Source organism: Lepisma saccharinum, chromosome 23 (assembly GCF_977018435.1).
Source record: "Lepisma saccharinum chromosome 23, izLepSacc3.1, whole genome shotgun sequence".
In the NCBI taxonomy this organism is placed as follows: domain Eukaryota; kingdom Metazoa; phylum Arthropoda; class Insecta; order Zygentoma; family Lepismatidae; genus Lepisma; species Lepisma saccharinum.
In genome coordinates this window covers 65,248,057-65,269,101 of record NC_139251.1, presented here as the reverse complement: position 1 = coordinate 65,269,101, position 21,045 = coordinate 65,248,057, and the positions used below count along the sequence as shown (strand labels likewise).

Sequence of the window (21,045 nt, the reverse complement as noted above, 5' to 3'; positions counted from 1 at the left end):
TGCCTTTCTACGATGTCCGACAACTATCGGACGGCGCCACAGGCTCTTATCCCCTCCATCTGTTGTCAAGTCCGCTTACTACTCCCATACGGACAAGAAAAAATGATAATTCAATGCATTTCCACGTAATATTTAGAGGCTTAACCTTTACTCCTCCGATGATACCAACTAATGGTATCATCAGAGTAAGGTCGTACTGGCCCGATGATACCATATGGTATCATGATGCTGATTACGAAATGAATGTGCTTTTTGGACCTTCATACTCTTATGTTTGGGTGGAAACTCTGACACAGGTCTGGAGCAAGCCTGGGAAATTCATATTGATGACCAACCTCCCCCCTCTCCGCAACATATCCATGCCACATTTCCGAGAAGAGTTTCACATTTTGGCTCATTATTCAAATTGTATGGCACCCAGGAACATGAAACATGTTTCGATCTCTTTGGAAACGTCCATTCTTTGAAGAGAATAATAAGGTTTGCACCTTCTCCTCAAAATAGATTTTTATGTTGTTTTTTTTTTCATTGAAATTCGGAAGTCGCGCCCCCAAACCCCCCTTTCTCGGTTCGGTGTTCTGAATTGTATACGGTTGCATGCTCTGATGTTTTATCTGCAAACCAAAACTTATCCGAAGTAGATTGTTCCCATAGTACCCGAGTTACAACAATTTTCCTCCAAACATGCAAATTACCTATTTTTCGTAAAAAAAAATCAAAAAAAAATCACATTTTGGCATATTATTCAACTTGTATGGCACCAAAGAACATGAAACATGTTTCATTCTCTTGAGAAATGTCCATTCTTTAAAAAGAATACTAAAGTTCGCGCCTTCTTCCCAAATAGCTGGAGAAGAGGGGGTAAGCTCCAGATTTTTAAGGTTTTTTTTATTGAAATTCAGTAGTCGTTCCCCCCAAACCCCCTTTCTTTGGTTCGGCGTTCTGAATTGTACACGGTTGCATGCTCTGATGTTTTAGCTGCAAAACAAAACTTATCCGAAGTAGATAACAATTTTCTTCCAAAAATGCTTGATTGATTGATTGATTGATTTGTTGTTTTAAGTCCACTTTATGCACAGTAAGGCTAATCGGGACTGGACCTACAGTTTAAAGTGGGATCCGAACCACTTGTGCCTCCACCGGGTATCGAACCCGGGACCCCTTGATTACAAGGCGAGGACGCTACCACTGCGCCATCGGGGAGGAACTACTTCTTCCAAAAATGCAAATTACCTGTTTTTCGTAAAAAAACAGTTTCACATTTTGGCTTATTATTCAACTTGTATGGCACCCAAGAACATGAAATATGTTTCATTCTCTTTAGAAATGTCCATTCTCTGAAAAGAATGTAGCAAACCCTAGATTTTTGTTTTTTCCATTGAAATTCGGGGGTCGCACCCCCACCCCAAACCCCCCTTCATCAGTTCGGCGTTCTGAATTGTACACGGTTGCATGCTATGATGTTTTATCTGCAAAACAAAACATATCCGAAGTAGATTGCTTTCTTAGTGCCCCAGTTATAACAATTTTCCTCCAAAAATGCAAATTACCAATTTTTCGTAAAAACAAATATTCACATTTTGGCTTATTATTCAACTTGTATGGCACCCAAGAACATAAAACATGTTTCATTCTCTTGAGAAATGTCCATTCTTTGAAAATAATACTAAAGTTCGCGCCTTCTCCCAAAAACAGCGGGAGAAGAGGGGGCAAACTCCAGATTTTTGTTTTTTCCATTGAAATTCGGGGGTCGCACCCCCCACCCCAAACCCCCCTTCCTCGGTTCGGCGTTCTGAATTGTACACGGTTGCATGCTATGATGTTTTATCTGCAAAACAAAACATATCCGAAGTAGATTGCTCCCTTAGTGCCCCAGTTATAACAATTTTCCTCCAAAAATGCAAATTACCAATTTTTCGTAAAAACAAATATTCACATTTTGGCTTATTATTCAACTTGTATGGCACCCAAGAACATAAAACATGTTTCATTCTCTTGAGAAATGTCCATTCTTTGAAAATAATACTAAAGTTCGCGCCTTCTCCCAAAAACAGCGGGAGAAGAGGGGGCAAACTCCAGATTTTTGTTTTTTCCATTGAAATTCGGGGGTCGCACCCCCCACCCCAAACCCCCCTTCCTCGGTTCGGCGTTCTGAATTGTACACGGTTGCATGCTATGATGTTTTATCTGCAAAACAAAACATATCCGAAGTAGATTGCTCCCTTAGTGCCCCAGTTATAGCAATTTTCCTCCAAAAATGCAAATTACCAATTTTTCGTAAAAACAAATATTCACATTTTGGCTTATTATTCAACTTGTATGGCACCCAAGAACATAAAACATGTTTCATTCTCTTGAGAAATGTCCATTCTTTGAAAAGAATACTAAAGTTTGCGCCTTCTTCCCAAACAGCGGGAGAAGAAGAGTTAAACTCCAGATTTTTAGGGTTTTTTTCATTGAAATTCGGTAGTCACTCCCCCCAAACCTACCTTCCTCGGTTCGGCGTTCTGAATTGTACACGGTTGCATGCTCTGATGTTTTAGCTGCAAAACAAAAATTATCCGAAGTAGATTGCTCCCATAGTGCCCGAGTTATAACAATTTTCGTCAAAAGTGTGTTCGAAGTCAATGAAGACGAAATTCCCTGACATTTCCCTGACTTTTTTTTGACACCTCAAATTCCCTGACTTTTCCCGGTTTTCCAGGTCTGTCGCCACCCTGAGATTGTACAAAGAAATCACCACATCCCACTTTACCAAAGTATTGGAAAAGATAGTCATGTCTGAGGGAGTCAAAGGCACTTTTGAAATCTAACGCCACTAAAGCAGCTTGAGAACCTTCAATATCTTGCATAGAAGTGATGATGTCACGTACACTAGTTAGAATGTGAAATATTTTACCACTTGTACCATATACATATTGATACGGCCCTAATAAAGTATCCGCAAATTGTTGCAACCTTCGGGTGATCAAACGTGCAAAGATTTTATAATCAGCACATAGTAATGTGATTGGCCGGAAGTCTTCTGGCTTTCTGGGCTGAGATATTTTGGGAATCAAAACCATAACACCCGTAAGACTCGTTCGTCCAAGTCGTTTCTTCGTAAATACCTCATTGAGCCAGCGTGTGAACAGTGGAGCCACCGTTGTCCAAAAGGTTTGGAACAATTCTATCGGGACACCATCGATTCCCGGAGCTTTACCTCTTTTTCCCCTGTGAACAGACTCGTACACTTCTTTCTTTGAGAATGGCTGTTCTAAATAGCGACGGTCATCTTCCGTTAACATAGGAAGGTCCATCCCTTGCAGTGGAGTGCGACGGGAGCTTTGATCTTCCTTCTCTTTAAACTGATCTGCATAAAAGTCCCGTAAGTACTTTCGTATTAACTTGGGTTCGGTTAGTCTTCCCGTGGCTGTATCGAGACACGTTATTCTCTTTCGCTGTGCACTGCGTCTCTCTGCTAACACCTGCACCAACGAGGCTTCTTCTTGTGCATCAAACATAGGAAGACGACTCCTAACATTGTAACCTTGCATACGCTCTCTGTGCATGCTCAGCAGCACTGCTTGCACTCGTTTCACTTCTTGACGCACTGGCTTCCCTTGTATTAGCTGTGTTGTTAATTCGTGAAGCACTCTGTAGTAAAAGTTATATTTCTTATTGAAATCTGCGTATTTGTCACGACTATATGCTAAACAGAAATATTTAATGGAAGGTTTCAGAAAAGTGTCCCACCACATAATAATGTCAGTTTGACGTACGCTCATTTCTTCCCACTTCTTCCATTTTTGTTTAAATTCGGTACGAAATTGTTCATCTTCCAATAACCGTACATTGAACTTCCAAAATCCCCGCCCTCGTCCAACTGAAGGTACATCCAAACTCATGTCGAGTTGGACACTTAAATGATCACTAAAGCAGGTTGGGAAAATTCGAATCGCAGATATGTTGCTAATCATGTGTGCACTAACGTAAAAACGATCAAGCCGACTCGCTGTGTCGGCACGTATGTATGTGTAGCCGTCTATACTCGGACCTTTAGCCACCCAAACATCGTGCAGTTTAAACCCTTCAACCAGCGCCTGCAAGCTAGGTGATGTATGGAATCCTGGATATTGGTCCTGTCTTCTGAGAGTACAATTAAAATCACCCACCAGCACAATGTTTTGACGGGAGCCACCTAATGCCTTCGCCACGTCTGTAGCGTAAAATATGTTCCGAGTATTTCTAGCGTTGGTACCTGATGGTGCATAAACATTACAAAACCATATGTTTCCTATTTGGATACATGTGATACGACCAGACGGGTGATGGTAAACTTCCGTTATATGGAGGCCTGATTTCACAACTATGGCGGTTCCTAGAGAATTGTGAGTAAAATTGTTATACACGGTATATTCACTGCCCAGACAGAAATCATCGGTCCCGACTTCTTGCAGGAAAATTACATCCAGGTGACTTTGCTTAATATAGTCTAAGAATGCACGATGCTTGACACTAGATTTCATCTTGTTAATGTTTATTGTTGCAAAATGATATATGGGGGTCGTCATGTGGGATTCTGTACTAGTGTACCCGGTGGGAATGTTATGTGCATTTACTGACGTTAAACTATTTACCTTGTTCAATTTCACTACGACATGCGACAAACATAACCCTAATACCATTATAACGCGGACAACACACTTCATAACGAGGATATTGTAGACATATATCACACATTGACGTCAAGCGACCAATCAGAGCCGCCACTAGATTTCGCACTTTGTTCTCTTGTCGCACTCATCGTTCTACGCAGTCGCCGTGACACTGGAGACACCGAACGATGAGGGCCATCTTGCCGCCGTGTCGACGCCGTATCGTTCGCAGGGAGACTGCGTTTCTTCTTCTTTTTTGGTTCCTTCGTTGTTTTCGGAAGAGTGCCTGATGCGGGGGACGCCGTCTCGGAGTTCCCACCTTCACCTGCATGGTCATCATCTGCCTGCTGCATCGGACTATTGGGCACCTCGAGGGTAACGTCCATTGTTTCTTCCCCATTCTTCTCTGCTACGTGGGCTGCTTGGTTGACATTAACTTGGTCCACACTGACGGGATTAGGAACGTCTGCTGTTGTCTTGTTTTCTACACTGGGTGGTAAAGTGGAATCTGGTACGGTATTTTTAGGTACACCCTGTAGTGAAGCTTGTACGTTGTCCTCATTTTCCTGGTCTCCGGAGCGTTTCAGATGCACAGGTAGTATAGTGGGTGTCGGGGTCATCATTTTTTCAGCAGCCGGCACATTCCTCGGGACAGGACGCGCCGCCCCGGCATAGGACGTATCTTCGGGTTTCTCCATTTGACGACGTCGGGACGGACAGGTAACGTAAAAATGGTCACTAAGGTCACAGTAACTGCAAGTACGGTCTTGCCCGCTATATGTCACCCAGTATCGTCCGCCACTGATTGTGACGTACGATGGAATCGCACGAGTTAGATTCATTTTGGCGATTTTACGGCCAGTTCTTACCGGATAAATGTGATCCCTGGAATACCGTTCATCGTCCAAGGATATTATCTGACCGTACGTACTCAGGACCGATCGAATGGCGTCATCGGACAGTTCACTCGGTACAACGTGCACTCTAACTATCACGTAATTTGCATCCGCCCACGTAACAAGCACTGGACAATCCCCGTCTTCGTCACTATATTTATATTCTCCGTTTGACTGTAGCAACAACTGTTCACACACTACTTTCGATAGTAGTTTCAGAAAGATACAACGTCTATAATTGTCTACTTCAATACTTACGACTTGTTCCGGTTTCAATTTCATGGTCTTGCTGATCCAATTGTGTATTTCCGTCGAAGTTGGTTTCCTTCGCACTTGACTGAAGTTCAGTTTTAGTGTATTCAATCTCTTGATTACCATGTTGGCAGCGTCGCCGTGTTTCACTTCAACCGGACTCGCGAGTAATACGCGCTACGTGACTTCGAGCTATTAGAGAGACGCGCAAACACAACCGTCTCAGACCACTGCTCGAGCCAGACACCACTACACCACACCCTTACCTTCGATCAAAAGAACAATTTTTAAATATTTTGTCCCTCCAATATTGTAAATGTCGTTGGGTATACATGTAGTTGAACTTTTACTTTAATTTTGGATTGCTTTCTTGTAGTATAGCAGATATCTTCGAGAAATTATTTTCGAAGTGATGAAGAAAAACGAGAATTTTGGTACGTAGTTGTGAAAATGCGAGTTATTTCTTCAAATTTGTTATTGTGATTAGACATTATTAATGGAAAATATCTAGAGGCTTGAACATTGCAGGACGATATTCTTTACCTGTGATACTACAACAGACGAAATGCTTGTTTACTGACGCAAGTCTCGTGTTCAGAGCAGTCTTATGAAATGTATTTGCTGTTGTGTGAGGTAACACGAAATAATTACACCGTTTGCGAACTACCAAATCTGCGCAACGTTAGACGTAAACAGGCCGAAAATTTTATTCATAAAATCACTTCACATTTGACAGTATTAATCAAGTGAGACTCGTTGGACACTGTGTTAAGGTGCTGGAGTAAATCCTTCTTATTTTTCTTCCTGGAAGAACAACAATTTTTAAAGTAGAGCAACAGTCGTTCCTCCCTTTCTTATTTCTTTTAAATTCTTCCCCATTCCTTTAATTGGGTTAAAAATAAATAAAAATATTGCTTGCATTTCTGTCATTGACGTAGACCAGGCCCATACGCAGGATTTCTTTGAGAGAGAGAGACAGACATATATTACAAAATAGTTCAAATAGTGCGATAAGTCATGTTAATTCTATGTTTAGAAAATAATACATTTATAAATTAAATGTTGCGTACTAGAAATTATTATTACAATAAAGAACATGTCTAATTGTGGTATAAGAAAGAAAACAATAATAAAGACATCTCGCATCACGATTGCAGTTCGAAAAAGTCGGACAGGGATTGAAAGTAACGCACTGTCTTGACTAAATCGGTGAATCGGACGTATCCTAGACTTGCATTATAAAACTAAAACCATCCAATATTGCAGCCTGAAGACTTTTGCGCAAGAAACAGATTCATTTATGTAAGAACAAAATTGAAATGTTTACACATTTCTAAAATCGACGATGTTATTTTCGTAGTTACTGATAGGTTCACATTTAAATATTTCAGGGTTCGAGGGGGACATGGACCTAATGCCCCCCCTGGGTACTGGCCTGACGTAGACAGTGGGAGAGAAATTTTGGAGAATCTTTCTATTAAATTATTATTTACATCCACCTTATGCTCAGATAGGTTTAGTGACAATCGTGAACTTTTCGTTTAATAGATAATATTATTTGGTTGTAAACGACGGGGGAATATTGGTCAAATTTTCTTTCGCGCTCTTTTGAGAGAATATATACTTCTACAATAGCAATCGCGTTCGGAAACAGTGAAGAAAAAATGACTTGGTTTTCAAAGGCAGACAAGCTTGGTAGCGTAGTTTGCTCGCGTTCAAAGTGACTCACTCACGCTATTCAAGGCCGCTTCTTATCGCAGAATAATTCAAAACTGTTGCTCCAAAGGAAACAAAGGGTTAGAGTTCTTGAAAGCATTGATTACGGTCCCAGGTTCGATCCTCCTTAGAAGGTGTTCTTTTTTTAATTCTCATTTTATTATAAACAAGAGCATGGTAACATTATTTGTAATAGCAGTGTATAGTGGCTACAATTGTCGTACTACCTTCGTTTTCTTTGTTAAAAACAAGTATTGTTCGCACATTACATGTAGGAGGAGAGTTGCATCTACATTTCGCATTGGTCAGCTCCTTCTACTTACATTCAGGAGCGAAGGCTTGTGGGGTAGTGTTTACCGTTCAGGATTGTCAATCTGATGGTCGTAGGTTCAAACCCTTCCAGTGGCAGAAAATTTTCGTAAGTTTTAGACCAATCCCATTGTGTTCATTGTCCGTGTGAAACGGAATGATTCAGTTTGGAATTAACGATGGGGGGAGGGGAAATATTAAATTACAAAATCTTCATTTCAACGAACCGAGAAGTGGACAAAAATTGGATAATTCTTATAAATATTAAAATTACATTCATGTTTTTAGTGGTATAAACGCAGGTAAAATCAAAGATCTTACATGGAAGATTTTATCTTTCTCTGAACGAAGCCAAAAGGCATTTCGAACCGATCTAATACATTCTCCAATATATTTCAAAATGTTATTCAATGCTTCATGTCGATAATTTAACCAATGCATCAATTCTTGACGCTGAGACGATATTTTCTGAAACTATCTCTTCTCTTCAGTCCCTTCTGTTCTTCTCTTCTCCTTCTTCTCTCCCCTCCTGCTGCTCTGCTTTTATCTCATATCGTCTTCTCCACTTTTCTTGCATCATATCTCCATCTCACTCATCTCCACTCCTCGTATCTCCTTTCCTGTCTTAGATTTACGACTCCAGTGCACTCTTCTCCTCTTCTTTTCGTTCTTCTCCTTTTCTCTCCATTACTCTACTCTCCACTCCCCTCTTCTCGTCTCCTCTTCTCTCATCTCGTTTTCCTCCTCTTTTCTCTTCTTTGCTCCATCTTCCTCATCTCTCTTAGAATCTTCTTCCATTCTCCACACAACATCTCCTCTCCTCATCTATCCTCTCTTTCTTCTCTCCTCTACTTTTCCTCTTCTCTTTCCGCTTTCTCTTTCTCCTCTCGTTTGTCACCTCTCGTTTTCTCTCACCTCTTTTCCTTTCTGTAGACTCATCAGCGATGAAATACCAGAAAACCTATTTTTTTCTTTCAGAATGAATTTTGTCAATTGCGATATAATAGTGATATTTTTAATAATTTTATACAATAATACTTGTTTTTATTTTTTCGCGTATTTTATAAATACCTATTGTGCATGTGGCAACCCTGAAATTGAGCCTAACTCTACACGCAACCCACCAACGCCTTGTGTAAATTGGGTTGCCTAGTTTAAAAATGTCGTTGTCCTAAAACTTTTAAGAGACACTGTACATGGAATATTTTCTTAGATGTTCTTCATGTTAACTAACGACGACCTCCACTCCACTTGCATAGAAAGTTTCTTATGGACATCTTTTATGGGGTGAATAATATCTAAACACGCTGTGTTTCTTGCAATAACATAGAACTGTCTAAATAATATGAGATGTACTTTATCTGTAAATTGTGTACATGTATAATTTAGGTCACAACTTTTTGAGATGTAGCAAGAGTCGTTTAATAATTTCAACATTATTTCCATGACATAAAAATAATCTAAATTCATATTGTAAGAATAGAACCTGGTATTAGTAGGGATCTCGTTTATTTTTCCCTATAATGTGTAATTTTGTTGGCTTTTTGTGTTAATGTTGTAAAAATTTGCATTCTTAATTAATTCTATTCTACGCTTAAAGGAAAATTAACCATCATAACCAAAATAAACCTTGAAATCAAATAAATGTATGATCAAACTTAAATAAAGTTAAAAAAACTCTTCTCAATGTCCATATTCTACACTTCTACACTTCCAGAATATATAAAATACAACTACGAATGAATTGAATGTTAATATTGCAACATAAATGGATGGTAGATTAGAATGTTGTGGTAAAATTAACTATTTGAACATACTCATAAAATGAGATGCAATTTTCAACAAACAACCAGAAACTTCTCATGATATTTCACGATCTCTATTTCAAACATGTGATTAGAGATCATGTGAAAACTTTCTTGAAAATATAAGGATTCTCAGCTTGATTCCATTTTCAAAATATCAACATTCTAGGTACTAATTAATTTTCTTAATATTATTCTTAAGTCTTTGTCCATTTTTTTCTAATTCAGGATCAACTGCTTCAGCGAAAGCTATAGCCCAAGCCCTTGCAACAAGTAACAATTCAGGTAAATATCAGAAGATAATATTTTTATCTTTTTTGTTATATCGCTCATTCCGCATTGTAAACTGTATTTTATACATTTCTACTTTAATCGTTTAATAGAAAATATTATCATTAATTGATGAACAAATAGGAAATATTTCTGGTAGCTATAAAATTCCTCAAATTCATAAAAGAAACACTGCAAATATGTATACCCATTTTCTCAAGGCTCAATATACTCTGTCCTGTTTTCCATACCATATATACCAAAAGGGAATATTAAGAATCAGTTGGTGGAAGTAATTCACCTATACTAGTAGTAGTAAATACAATACGGACAGTGCGAGAAAGGAAGAGCATCCCCTCAAGCAGCTTTGCTACACTTAAAACTTGCTTAACATGAGCATATGAGTTTTTGAGCAAGTGTGGAATCTTGTCTAATTCAAGATTTTTGTAAAAATGCCCTCGGGAATTTTTCAGAAACGAAGAGCTTCCTCAGATTGATTTGTTTATACTTGCAAAAGGCACTTCTGTGAGATTGTTGTCTATAAATTTGTTAAAAATATGCCCCTCTTGGGCCATACCTAAAACTAGGCCACCCATACATACACACACATACATACACACACATACATACACACACACATACCCACACATACACACACACACATACACACACACATATTTATTTCTGGTTTAAGTTCTTGGATACCAGGCTTAATTTGTTTATCTAATATTAAAACAATGCAATTCTTCTAGAATTGCTCCGTGACAACAGAGCCATCTATGTGCAAATGCCTGAACTCGGTGAACACTTGGGAACAAGTCTATTTTTTTCATTATGTCAACATTTTTAACTTCTTTTGCCAGTAATAGGGAAATGGTAGCAAGCATTAGACAAAGTACTTTGGAGCTGAATATTCCTTTTCTTAGACGTCGTATATTACTAAAATATTTTCAATTCACATATTTCTCATACCGCTGTATCTTGTTCTATTAGGCCTCTTTGAGAACATTGCCTATTAGGACTCCTCAAGAACATTGCCTATTAGTAAAATAATAGGACAAGCATATGGCGGTATGGGGATATGTGAATTGTTGGTTTCTTCAATTCAGATAAAAGGATTGAATAGAAACTAGGATATTTTGCATTTGTTATATTCAGTTTCTTTGTTGTAATCTGTTCATATATAAAATCATGCGCCGAGAGGGTATAAAATCAATACTTGAACAATATGTGCGCATGACGGCCCCAAAGCGGCGGGATCGATACTTTCTGCACAGCGATCAGTTCATTTCGAGCCCAGCACCGGCGTGTCGATCAATATTTGGAGCAGCGATCCTTTACAAATTAGTTCCAGACAATTCCGCTCCCCTAAGCGTGGAGGCGCTGCGATCTCGATTGCATGCACGCTCAGCAGAAAAACGGGATACATTCAGAAGAAAGTACTTCGGCAAAAATGTTAGAGAATAGCTCATGTTTCTGAATGTACCCCCACAGTGTTTCTATTGGCTCTGTAAAACTATAAAAGCCAGGGCACAGTGCAGATTCTTCACCATTGCTGGATTGGCGGAATAACACAAGTAAGGTCATATATACATACACACACAAAGTACAGTGCTGAACCCCAACTGATCCAGCATAAAGCTTTCATTTGAACCCCAAGAAATTGTATATAAATACCAAAGCCAAAAATATTAATACACATACACACATACATACACACAAAGTACAGTGCTGAAGCCCAACTGATATTTTTATCCAGTATAGAATTTTGAATTGAAACCCAGGAAATTGTATATAATAAACAACAGCAAAAATGCCGAATCAAAAATATTGTAATCAATGCAATAAAAATATATTTAGCTCTAATTGGGCCAGACATCAAAAAATTTGTAATCCAGACAAATACAAAACTCCCACAAAAATTTGCCCCAAATGCAATAGAAAATATAACATGGAATATTTCACATATAAACATAAAGATACTTGCTCTGCACAGTCATCAGCATTGCCCTCTCAACCATCTACATCTGGTCTGAAAAGAAAGCACGAAGCACCTGTTAATGCCAGAGCAGCAAAACAGCCACGCCATGAACCTATCCGTAGCAGTTTTAACGGCCAATTAAGGGATCACCGGTTTGTATCAGAGCCAAGATGCGGCATTGAGAATTTCTTAAACAGTATAAATTCTAATCTGCAGGCAATTCTTAATGCACAAAATGGCTCTTATAAGCTCTCCCTCAAATTGTTTGTACAATATAAGAAACCAAACGGCACAAAATTTACACAGCCCCACATAACAGAAACTGTACCGGTATATTCAAATGCAAATTCAGACAAAATAATAAGCAATTTGATAGATCAATTGAATATTAAACACTCTGAATTTGCAGCAAAAGAGTCAGGATGGAGCCTATGCGGTTCATCACACAAGTTATATGTTAATATTTCTGAATTCACTCCATTACAAGGATCCACTTATGTGCCTTTGCCTGCTAATATCAAAAACAAAAGAGCCGTGGTCAATATAAAAAATGCCGACCAGAAATGCTTTTTGTGGTGTATATTAGCTGCTTTGTATCCAGTTTCAAGGAATCCTGAGAGAATAACTTATTACAAACAACATGAGCACGATTTTGACGATGTAATGGAGGGTTTGGAATATCCAATGTCAGTTCAGAATATTGATAAATTTGAAAAAAGGGCCAAGCACATCAATGGCAAACAATTATCTATTAATGTATTTATTTGTTCCACTGGCAATTGTCCGATAGCACCTCTCAGAATCAGTACAATTGATGATGAATCTGCTATTCCGATTGATCTGCTCTTAATTGAAGGGGATGATACATACCATTACACTCTGATACACAGTCTTGAAGCTTTAGTGAGAACGCAACTAGACAAAACTCATACAATATTCAAGTTGTGCAGAAGATGTTTGACTGTATTTGATGGTCAAAAAATAGTGAAGGGGGTTCGGGAAGTGAATGCAGAAATTGCAAAAAACAAGTTAATTGAGCATCTGAAATACTGTGGCAACCATAAACCTGTTCATATGGTGATGCCCAATCCAAGTGAAAATTGCAAATTCAAAAAGTATGAAGCCTTGTTGGAACACCCAGCATATATTGTCTGTGATTTCGAATCGAACCTCAAACCTATTGCATTCTGTAGCCCAGATCCAGAAGAATCATCAATTACACCATACCAGCAACATGAACCTTCCAGCTTTTGTTATGTGGTTGTACAGGATGGTGTTGTTATTAAAATAGATTCATACATGGGAGAAGATGCCATCAAAGAATTTGCACATAGAATGGAAAATATGTGCCGTGACATAGCATCTAACATCTTATTAATATCAAAGCCTATGTTGCCTTTAACAGAGGAACAGATTGAAGATTTCAACAATGCAGAAAAATGCCCGGTATGTGATTGTGAATTTTCAGATACAAATATCAAGGTGAAACACCATTCTCATACAGATGGTCGATATAAACAGGCCCTGTGTAATAGCTGTAATATTAAGATCAAGAGACCAAGATTTGTCCCCATATTCTGCCATGGAGCATCCAATTATGATTTCCATCATCTGATCAGGTACGAGGGGTTTGAGAAGCAGAATTTAAATATTTTAGCTGAAAATGATGAAAAATATATATCTATTAGCAAGATAATTAAAGTTGATGGTGTTCCTATTCACATAAGATTTCTTGATTCTTACAGATTTTTACCTGCTAGCCTGGCTACACTGGCCTCTCAATTATCTGATGATGACTTGAAAATCACACGTGTATTGTTTCCAAATCAGGACCTGAAATTAATTAGGCGGAAGGGTGTATATCCATATGACTATGTTACAGATTTTTCTAAATTTGATGAGTGTTCCCTGCCACCACAAGAAGCATTTTACAGCAAAATCAGAGGATCTGGAATCACTGATGAAGATTATCACCATGCCAAGTTGATGTGGAACAATTTAAAATGCAAGACATTTGGTGATTACCACATGGCTTATTTGAAACTTGATGTCACCCTCTCAGCTGATATATTGCAAGCATTCAGAAAATCTTCCATGCAAAATTATGGACTGGACCCAGTGTATTTTTACAGTGCCCCTGGTCTAGCATGGGCTGCAATGTTTTTGAACACTAAAATGCAATTGGATCTGATCCACGATCAAGAAAAGTATCTGTTTATGGAGGAATGTATAAGAGGGGGGATGGTGCAATGTTCCCAGAGATATGCCAGAGCAAATAACAAGTATATGCCTGATTATGATCCAGCACGGCCATCAAATTATATAACGTATGTAGATGCAAACAACCTCTATGGTCACGCTATGATGGATAAACTGCCATATGCAGGGCTTGAGTGGGTAGAAGATTTCAATATTGAGGATCTTCAGGATTTTGATGACAGTGAATATGGCCTCTTCTTAGAGACTGAACTGATATTTCCAGATCATTTACACAATAAATTTTCTGATCTGCCCCCAATTCCCGAGGTTCAGTGCTCACCTGGTTCTAAACAGAAGAAGCTCACGATGACCCTGGAGCCGAAACAGGGTTATGTCATATATTATAAAAACCTCCAGTTCCTGATGAAACATGGTGTTCAAGTGACCAAAGTTGGAAAAGTTTTGAGGTTCAGGCACTCAGAATGGTTGAAACCATACATTGATACAAACACGGAGCTTCGAACATCTGCAAAGAGCCAATTTGATAAGAGCTTGTTTAAATTGATGGTGAATTCAGTGTATGGCAAAACAATTGAAAATGTCAGAAAACATACCGATGTTAAAATAATTACTGACCCCAGCCTGAGCAAAAAATTGGTTGCAAAGCCCAACTTCAATTACAGAAGAATTTATGATGAGTACATGGCACTTTTCAACATGATGAAAACTAAAATCAAGTTTGATAAACCTATTTATGTAGGGGCTGTGATATTGGAATTGTCCAAATTACATATGTTAATATTGTATTATGACGTGCTGAAACCTTTTTATGGTGATCGTGTAAAATTATTGTACATGGACACGGATAGTTTTATTCTTGAAATTCAAACAGAAGATGTTTATCAAGATATGTCACAGCCTGAATTGTTTCAATACTTTGATACCAGTGAACATACAAGAATTCAACCCCACAACAAAAAGGTGCCTGGCAAGTTAAAAGATGAGACACTTGGTGATGTTATTGTGGAATTTGCTGGGTTAAGAGCCAAGATGTACAGTTTTGAAACATGTAGTGGCGCTGTTGTCAAAAAGGCCAAGGGCATTGGCAGAGTTACTGTTGAAAAAGAGCTTGTATTTGAAGATTATAAAAATTGCATCAAATCACAGAATTCAATTAGAACATCAGAAAATAGAATTCAGAGTGAGAATCACTTGCTGACTAGCAATATTGTAACAAAAGTGGCCCTGGACCCACATGATGATAAGAGATGCATTTTATCATGTGGCATACATACTTTACCTTGGGGGCATTGTGATTTGAAAAATGGGAATCAATGCCCAATTACAGAGCATGATTTGAAATAAATAAACATGCCTATGAACTTATTTGGGTTCAAAAAACAGGCTATTATGGACCTGCCCACACCACAACCCTCTCCTGATTTACAATCTGTAATGTCTAAACTGAGTGGCTTGTTAATTATTCATCTGAACAGCATACTTACAGATAATGATGAAGAAACAGGTAAAACATTGTACATATTTAACAATAATTTAAATCATTACCAATTACCTGTAGGTGGTCAATTGCAATTTATTACAACCCCTGAGGGTGATGTCAAGATTTCAGTAGGGAGAAATATTTATAGAATTAAGCACTCAAACATGATTTCTGGCACTGTTTATACTGTTTCTGCTGGTGACTGCTTATATATTGAGGTCCCTGGATCTTATGACAAGCTTATACCTTTTTTTATAGAATTAAGAATCAGATACTCTATAATAAATAACCACTAAAAGAAAATGCCTAATGATATATTTGGCCATACAAGACATGAAGATCACAGTGATGAGATTCTGATGCTTGATGTCAGAGTCAAGAAATTAAGAAGTGATTTACAAGCTTTACAGACCACACTCAATGCCAGTCTTCAATTAGAAATTACAAATTTACAATCACAATGCATGGACCCTCTTCTTAAAATTGATTCCGAACTCAAAGTGCTGCTTCAGAAATATACTGATTTGGCAACATTGGATAATTTTCAAAGTTTAGAAGAAGCTGTAGCAGCTCTTCAAGCCAAATTTAAGACCCAGGCTACCAACTCCGAGCAATTGAAACAACAATTGGAAGAGCAGATAAATAATGTCCAGGCACAGCTCCAAACAATTGTCAAAAGCATAAAATCACAAGAAGATTTTGATCTAGTGATTTCCACTCTAAAAGAACAGATTCAATCACTCCAGATACCTAATCTAGACCCCCTGAACAATGCCATAGCCGAGGTTAAAGAAAAAATTGAGACACTTGAAAATTTTATGAACAACTTGCCATCTTCTGATGCTTTGAATGCAATAACTCGGAGTGTAGCCAACATCAAGCTGCAACTTGAAACATATGAAGATTTTGGAAAAATTCAAAGTTCCATAACCCATCTTGAAGGTACAATAGCAGCAGTGCAAAGTGATTTGGCAAATGTACTAGAATCCCGATTGCCCGGTATTGTAGACACTCTTGTCAGTGTCCAGCAACAGATCACAAAGCTTGAAAACCTCAACACCGAATCTGAGCTATCTCATTTTCATCACTTGATCGATGATATCCAAACAAAGCTTGAAATTTTACAACAATCCACACCCTCTCAGGCAGATATAGCTATGCTCCAAAATGCTATGCAAAATGTGGCTGATGCTTCTGAATTAAACAATGTGAAATTGGCACTTGAATTTTTGCAAAATACAGTATCAAATCTTCCCACATCACAGGAACTTAAAAATATTAAGAGGGCAGTGAATAGGATATTGAAATCGGAAGATATCAAGAATATCCAAGCAGAGATCAAACAACTCACTCAGACAGTGGCCACTCTACCAACAAATCAACATATTAATGAACTGCATGCCCTGTTTGAGGATATCAGAAGACAGGTCCATGATCTTACTGCTCAAAATTCAAAATTGGCAGTTGTTGAAAATTTGCAACAAATTGTAGCTAATATCAAGCAAGAGCTAGGAACCATGGAATCCAATCAAGCAAATGCTCTGTCTGTTTTTGCCACCCAGCTTCAAGAGATTGTGCAACAATACAAGAAACTTATTGTGGACATAAAAATTAAGCCAGGCCACGATGATGTTGTTAGGACCATCAACGAGCATCTTGAATCTGTAACAAGCAGATTGCTTACAGCAGAAAAAGAAATAACAGGCATAATCGAGAATCCAAAACATACAGTAATTCTTGAATTGTACAGCATCCCCAACAAAGAATATGATTCACCATTTACACCAGGTGGGAAAATATATATGCTGTCCCCTGCACAATTTTATTACCAGTTTTTTGTTGGGGGCACACTGAGACCAATCAAGATCAAATATTGGCATCAACCACAGGCACATCACTACCCCACCTTATCAATAACAAATGCTGACAACAAACCAAAAGTCACCAGTGTAGAATTGGAGGATTTTACCGACCCCAATACATTAGAAACAGCCTATACTGAAGATGATGGCACTCTGGAATTTAAAATACAAATAGGGGACAAATTATATTTAGAAAATCCTGCAGTATCAGCTGCTGAACACCCCATAGTTGCAATATTCTTGTTTACATATTATGTCTAGTTGTTGATGAATTACACAGACAGGCCCGACATAATTATAAGAGACTCCCAGTAGTCACAAAGGGCATAGATGATTTATGGCAGAGCGACTTGATTGAAATGGCAAGTGGACAGTTGAAAAACTTAGACAAAATCAACAAGGGCTACAAGTATCTACTCACTGTCATAGATACATTTTCAAAATTTGCCTGGGCTGTGCCACTCAAATCCAAGACTGGGGCATGTGTTACAGAAGCCTTCAGGACAATCATCAATCATTCAGGAAGATCCCCGCGCTATTTGCAAACAGATAATGGCAAAGAATTTTATAATTCAGTGTTCCAACAATTTATTAAAAGCCGGGCAATAAAACATTACTCGAGTTACAGTGACCTCAAAGCCTCAATTGTAGAGAGATTCAACAGAACCTTAAAAAATCTTATGTATAAACAATTTACACTTCAAGGTAATTATAAATGGATTAATATTCTTCCAGAACTTCTACATAAATATAACAACTCTGTCCATTCCACAATCAACATGAAGCCCTCTGAAGTAACTTCATCTGATGAGCAAAAATTGATCAGCACTGTTTATTATCCTAGATACCAGCCAACAACAAGAAGGGCCAAATACAGGGTGGGTGATCAAGCAAGAATCAGCAAATATAAGCACTTATTCAAGAGAGGCTTTACGAGAAACTGGAGCACTGAATTATTTACAGTGGTTCAAGTTAAACCCGGGACCCTTAACACATATATAATAAAAGATCACCGAGGAGAAATTCTCAAAGGCAGATTCTATGAACAAGAGCTCAGCAAAACTAAACAGCCTGACACATATCTCATAGAAAAAATCATCCGCAGAAAAGGCAACAAGTTATTTGTCAAATGGCTGGGTCATCCGGAAAACAGCTGGATCGATGCAGACAAAGTGATAATATGAGCACCTGGGATGTTATAAAAAGGCTGCCAGAACCTGAACAACAGAATAAGAGAAATGGCAACTTGCTGCCTGATAATATTAGGTGTCTTATTGTTGGGCCATCTGCTTGTGGTAAAACTACACTAGTAGTTGATAATTTTTTATTAGCACCCAACTGGTTAGACTGGAAAAACAGGCACTTGTATGTCTTCTCTAAGAGCTTGGAACAATTAAAATATCAGCAGCTGATGAAGCTATATGATGGACTGGATATTGCCACTTTTGAATCAGATGTTAAGCCACTTGATGAATGTCTCGATAATTCTGTTGTTGTGTTTGATGACATTATACTGGATAATCAAAACAAGGTTAGAAATTTCTTTACACAGGGCCGACACAAAAACATCGATTGCTTCTACCTGGCACAGACTTTTTCTAAAATACCGAAGCAGCTGATCCGAGACAACAGCAATTTTATATGTGTGTTTCATCAAGACCATACCAACCTCAAACACATACATGATGAATATGTAGGTGGGGACTTGAGCTACAATGATTTTTCCAAATTTTGCAGCAGGTGCTGGAACCAGGACAGTTATGGGTTTGTCACTATTGATATGACAAGAACACCCAGTAGCGGCAAATACAGAAATAAAATCAACGATTTTCTAGACGTTGAAACATATATAAATAACCATGAAACGACCAGTCATTGATGATCTTAAGTTAAGAGATTATCTTGTAAAAAGATTTAAGGGATGGAAATCAGAGAACCGTGGAATTTATGAAAAACACAAACAAACAGAACAGCCCGTCATTGATGCTATTAATAATTTAGGTAAGAATATCAAAACTGTTACAGAGCAAAATCAAGATTTGATCACAGAGCTTGTACCTGTAGCTGCTAGGAACATATTAGATTATCCATTCACCCCACTTTCCAGTATTCATACACCTAGTCCTGTTGCTCCTAGAAGAATTGAAGCTAGTCAGGATCCTATTGAATTGGGTCTTCTTGCTCAAAAATATTTAAGCACACCTAAAGACAACAAAGATGAGGTATTTGGCTTATATGCTGACACAGAGCTTGATGGCAGCATTATTCATAGAATTGGCAATTTCAGAGTAACATTTATGGGGGATGATATAATTGTTTATTCAGAATCTCGTCTCGGAGAAAAAGGTGCTTTTGTTAAGTACCCCGGCACACCTGGATTGTGGGAACTGATGACTAGGAAAAGGCCTGGCAGCTATACAGATCAAGATTATGAGCATTACAAAGAAATATTAATAAAATCAGATGCTCTATACCAGAACAATGATCCCACACAAAAAAGAGTCAAGTCTAGCAGTGGGGCAAAATACAATAATTTAATCAAGCCCATATGGTCACAGATAAAGACTGGCAGTGGAATCAAACAATACAACACCCTGCCTAAAGAATTTGTGTGGGTTGATGATGTCAGGAAACTTGTAGATAGGTTATTGGTGATAGCTGGGGAGGAAAATGCTGGCAACCACAATTTTTACAATGAAAAGGTTGGAATTATGGACATGATAAGCACCAAATTGTCTAATTTTATAGTGAATGACCCTAAGGGCATTGGATATCTCATAAAAATTATTAATACTCTACCACCTAAATTTTGGAATGTTTCTGAGGGTCGGGGCCTGGTTAATGACATTATAAACAAGCTGCCATTTGAACTACATATTCCAGGCTATCAATATTGTGGTCCCGGTACAAAATTGGATCATAGATTAAACAGAGGGGATCCTGGTGTTAATCCCCTAGATGCTGCTTGTAGAGACCATGACATAGCATACAACACACATTCTGATCTTGACAAGAGACATGTTGCAGACAAGAAATTAGAAGAGGCTGCATTTGGTAGATTTGTAAGCAAAGATGCTTCTTTAAGTGAAAAAATAGCAGCATTGGGAACCACCATAGCTATGAGCACCAAACAAAAACTGGGGTGGGGGTTGTGAATATGTATATAATAAACATAGGATGAAGGCCAAGGGTGTTATGTATCAAATACCTTATGCAGGTCTCAAATCTCTTAAAACTATTGACAGTCTTTTGACCAAAAAGCAGCGGAAGAAAAAAAGCTCTTGTCTTGCAAAGGGCCATGGTATGAAATTGTTGCTTAGTACCCCCCAATTAAAAAAATTACAGCAATCAAGAAAAAAATCACATACAGGGGGATTCATATTTACCATCCCTGCCATCTTAGCTGCTCTCGGGGCTGTTGGGAGCTTGGCTGGGGGTTCAGCCGCCATAGCAAAAACAGTAATAGATGCCAAGAAGAATAGGGCAGAATTAGATGAGCAGAGGCGCCATAACCTGGCCATGGAGAAAAAAGGCAAAGGTTTTAAGAGAGCCATGAATAAGTTTAAAAAAAACAAGAGCCGCTTACAAACCAAGATATTGAAGCTTTAATCAAGCCA

The 21,045-nt window shown here is 38.3% G+C and overlaps 1 protein-coding gene across 3 annotated transcripts in view; it reads left to right on the top strand.

Moving 5' to 3' along the window:
* Window positions 1-21,045, top strand: part of LOC146005298 (uncharacterized) — a 76,444-nt gene that overhangs the window by 43,082 nt on the left and 12,317 nt on the right. For all 3 annotated transcript variants that reach the window (XM_083144427.1, XM_083144428.1, XM_083144426.1), the window contains one exon: window positions 9,844-9,900. In XM_083144427.1, coding sequence (XP_083000553.1) covers window positions 9,844-9,900 — 57 coding nt within the window. The remainder of the gene's footprint in view (window positions 1-9,843; window positions 9,901-21,045) is intronic.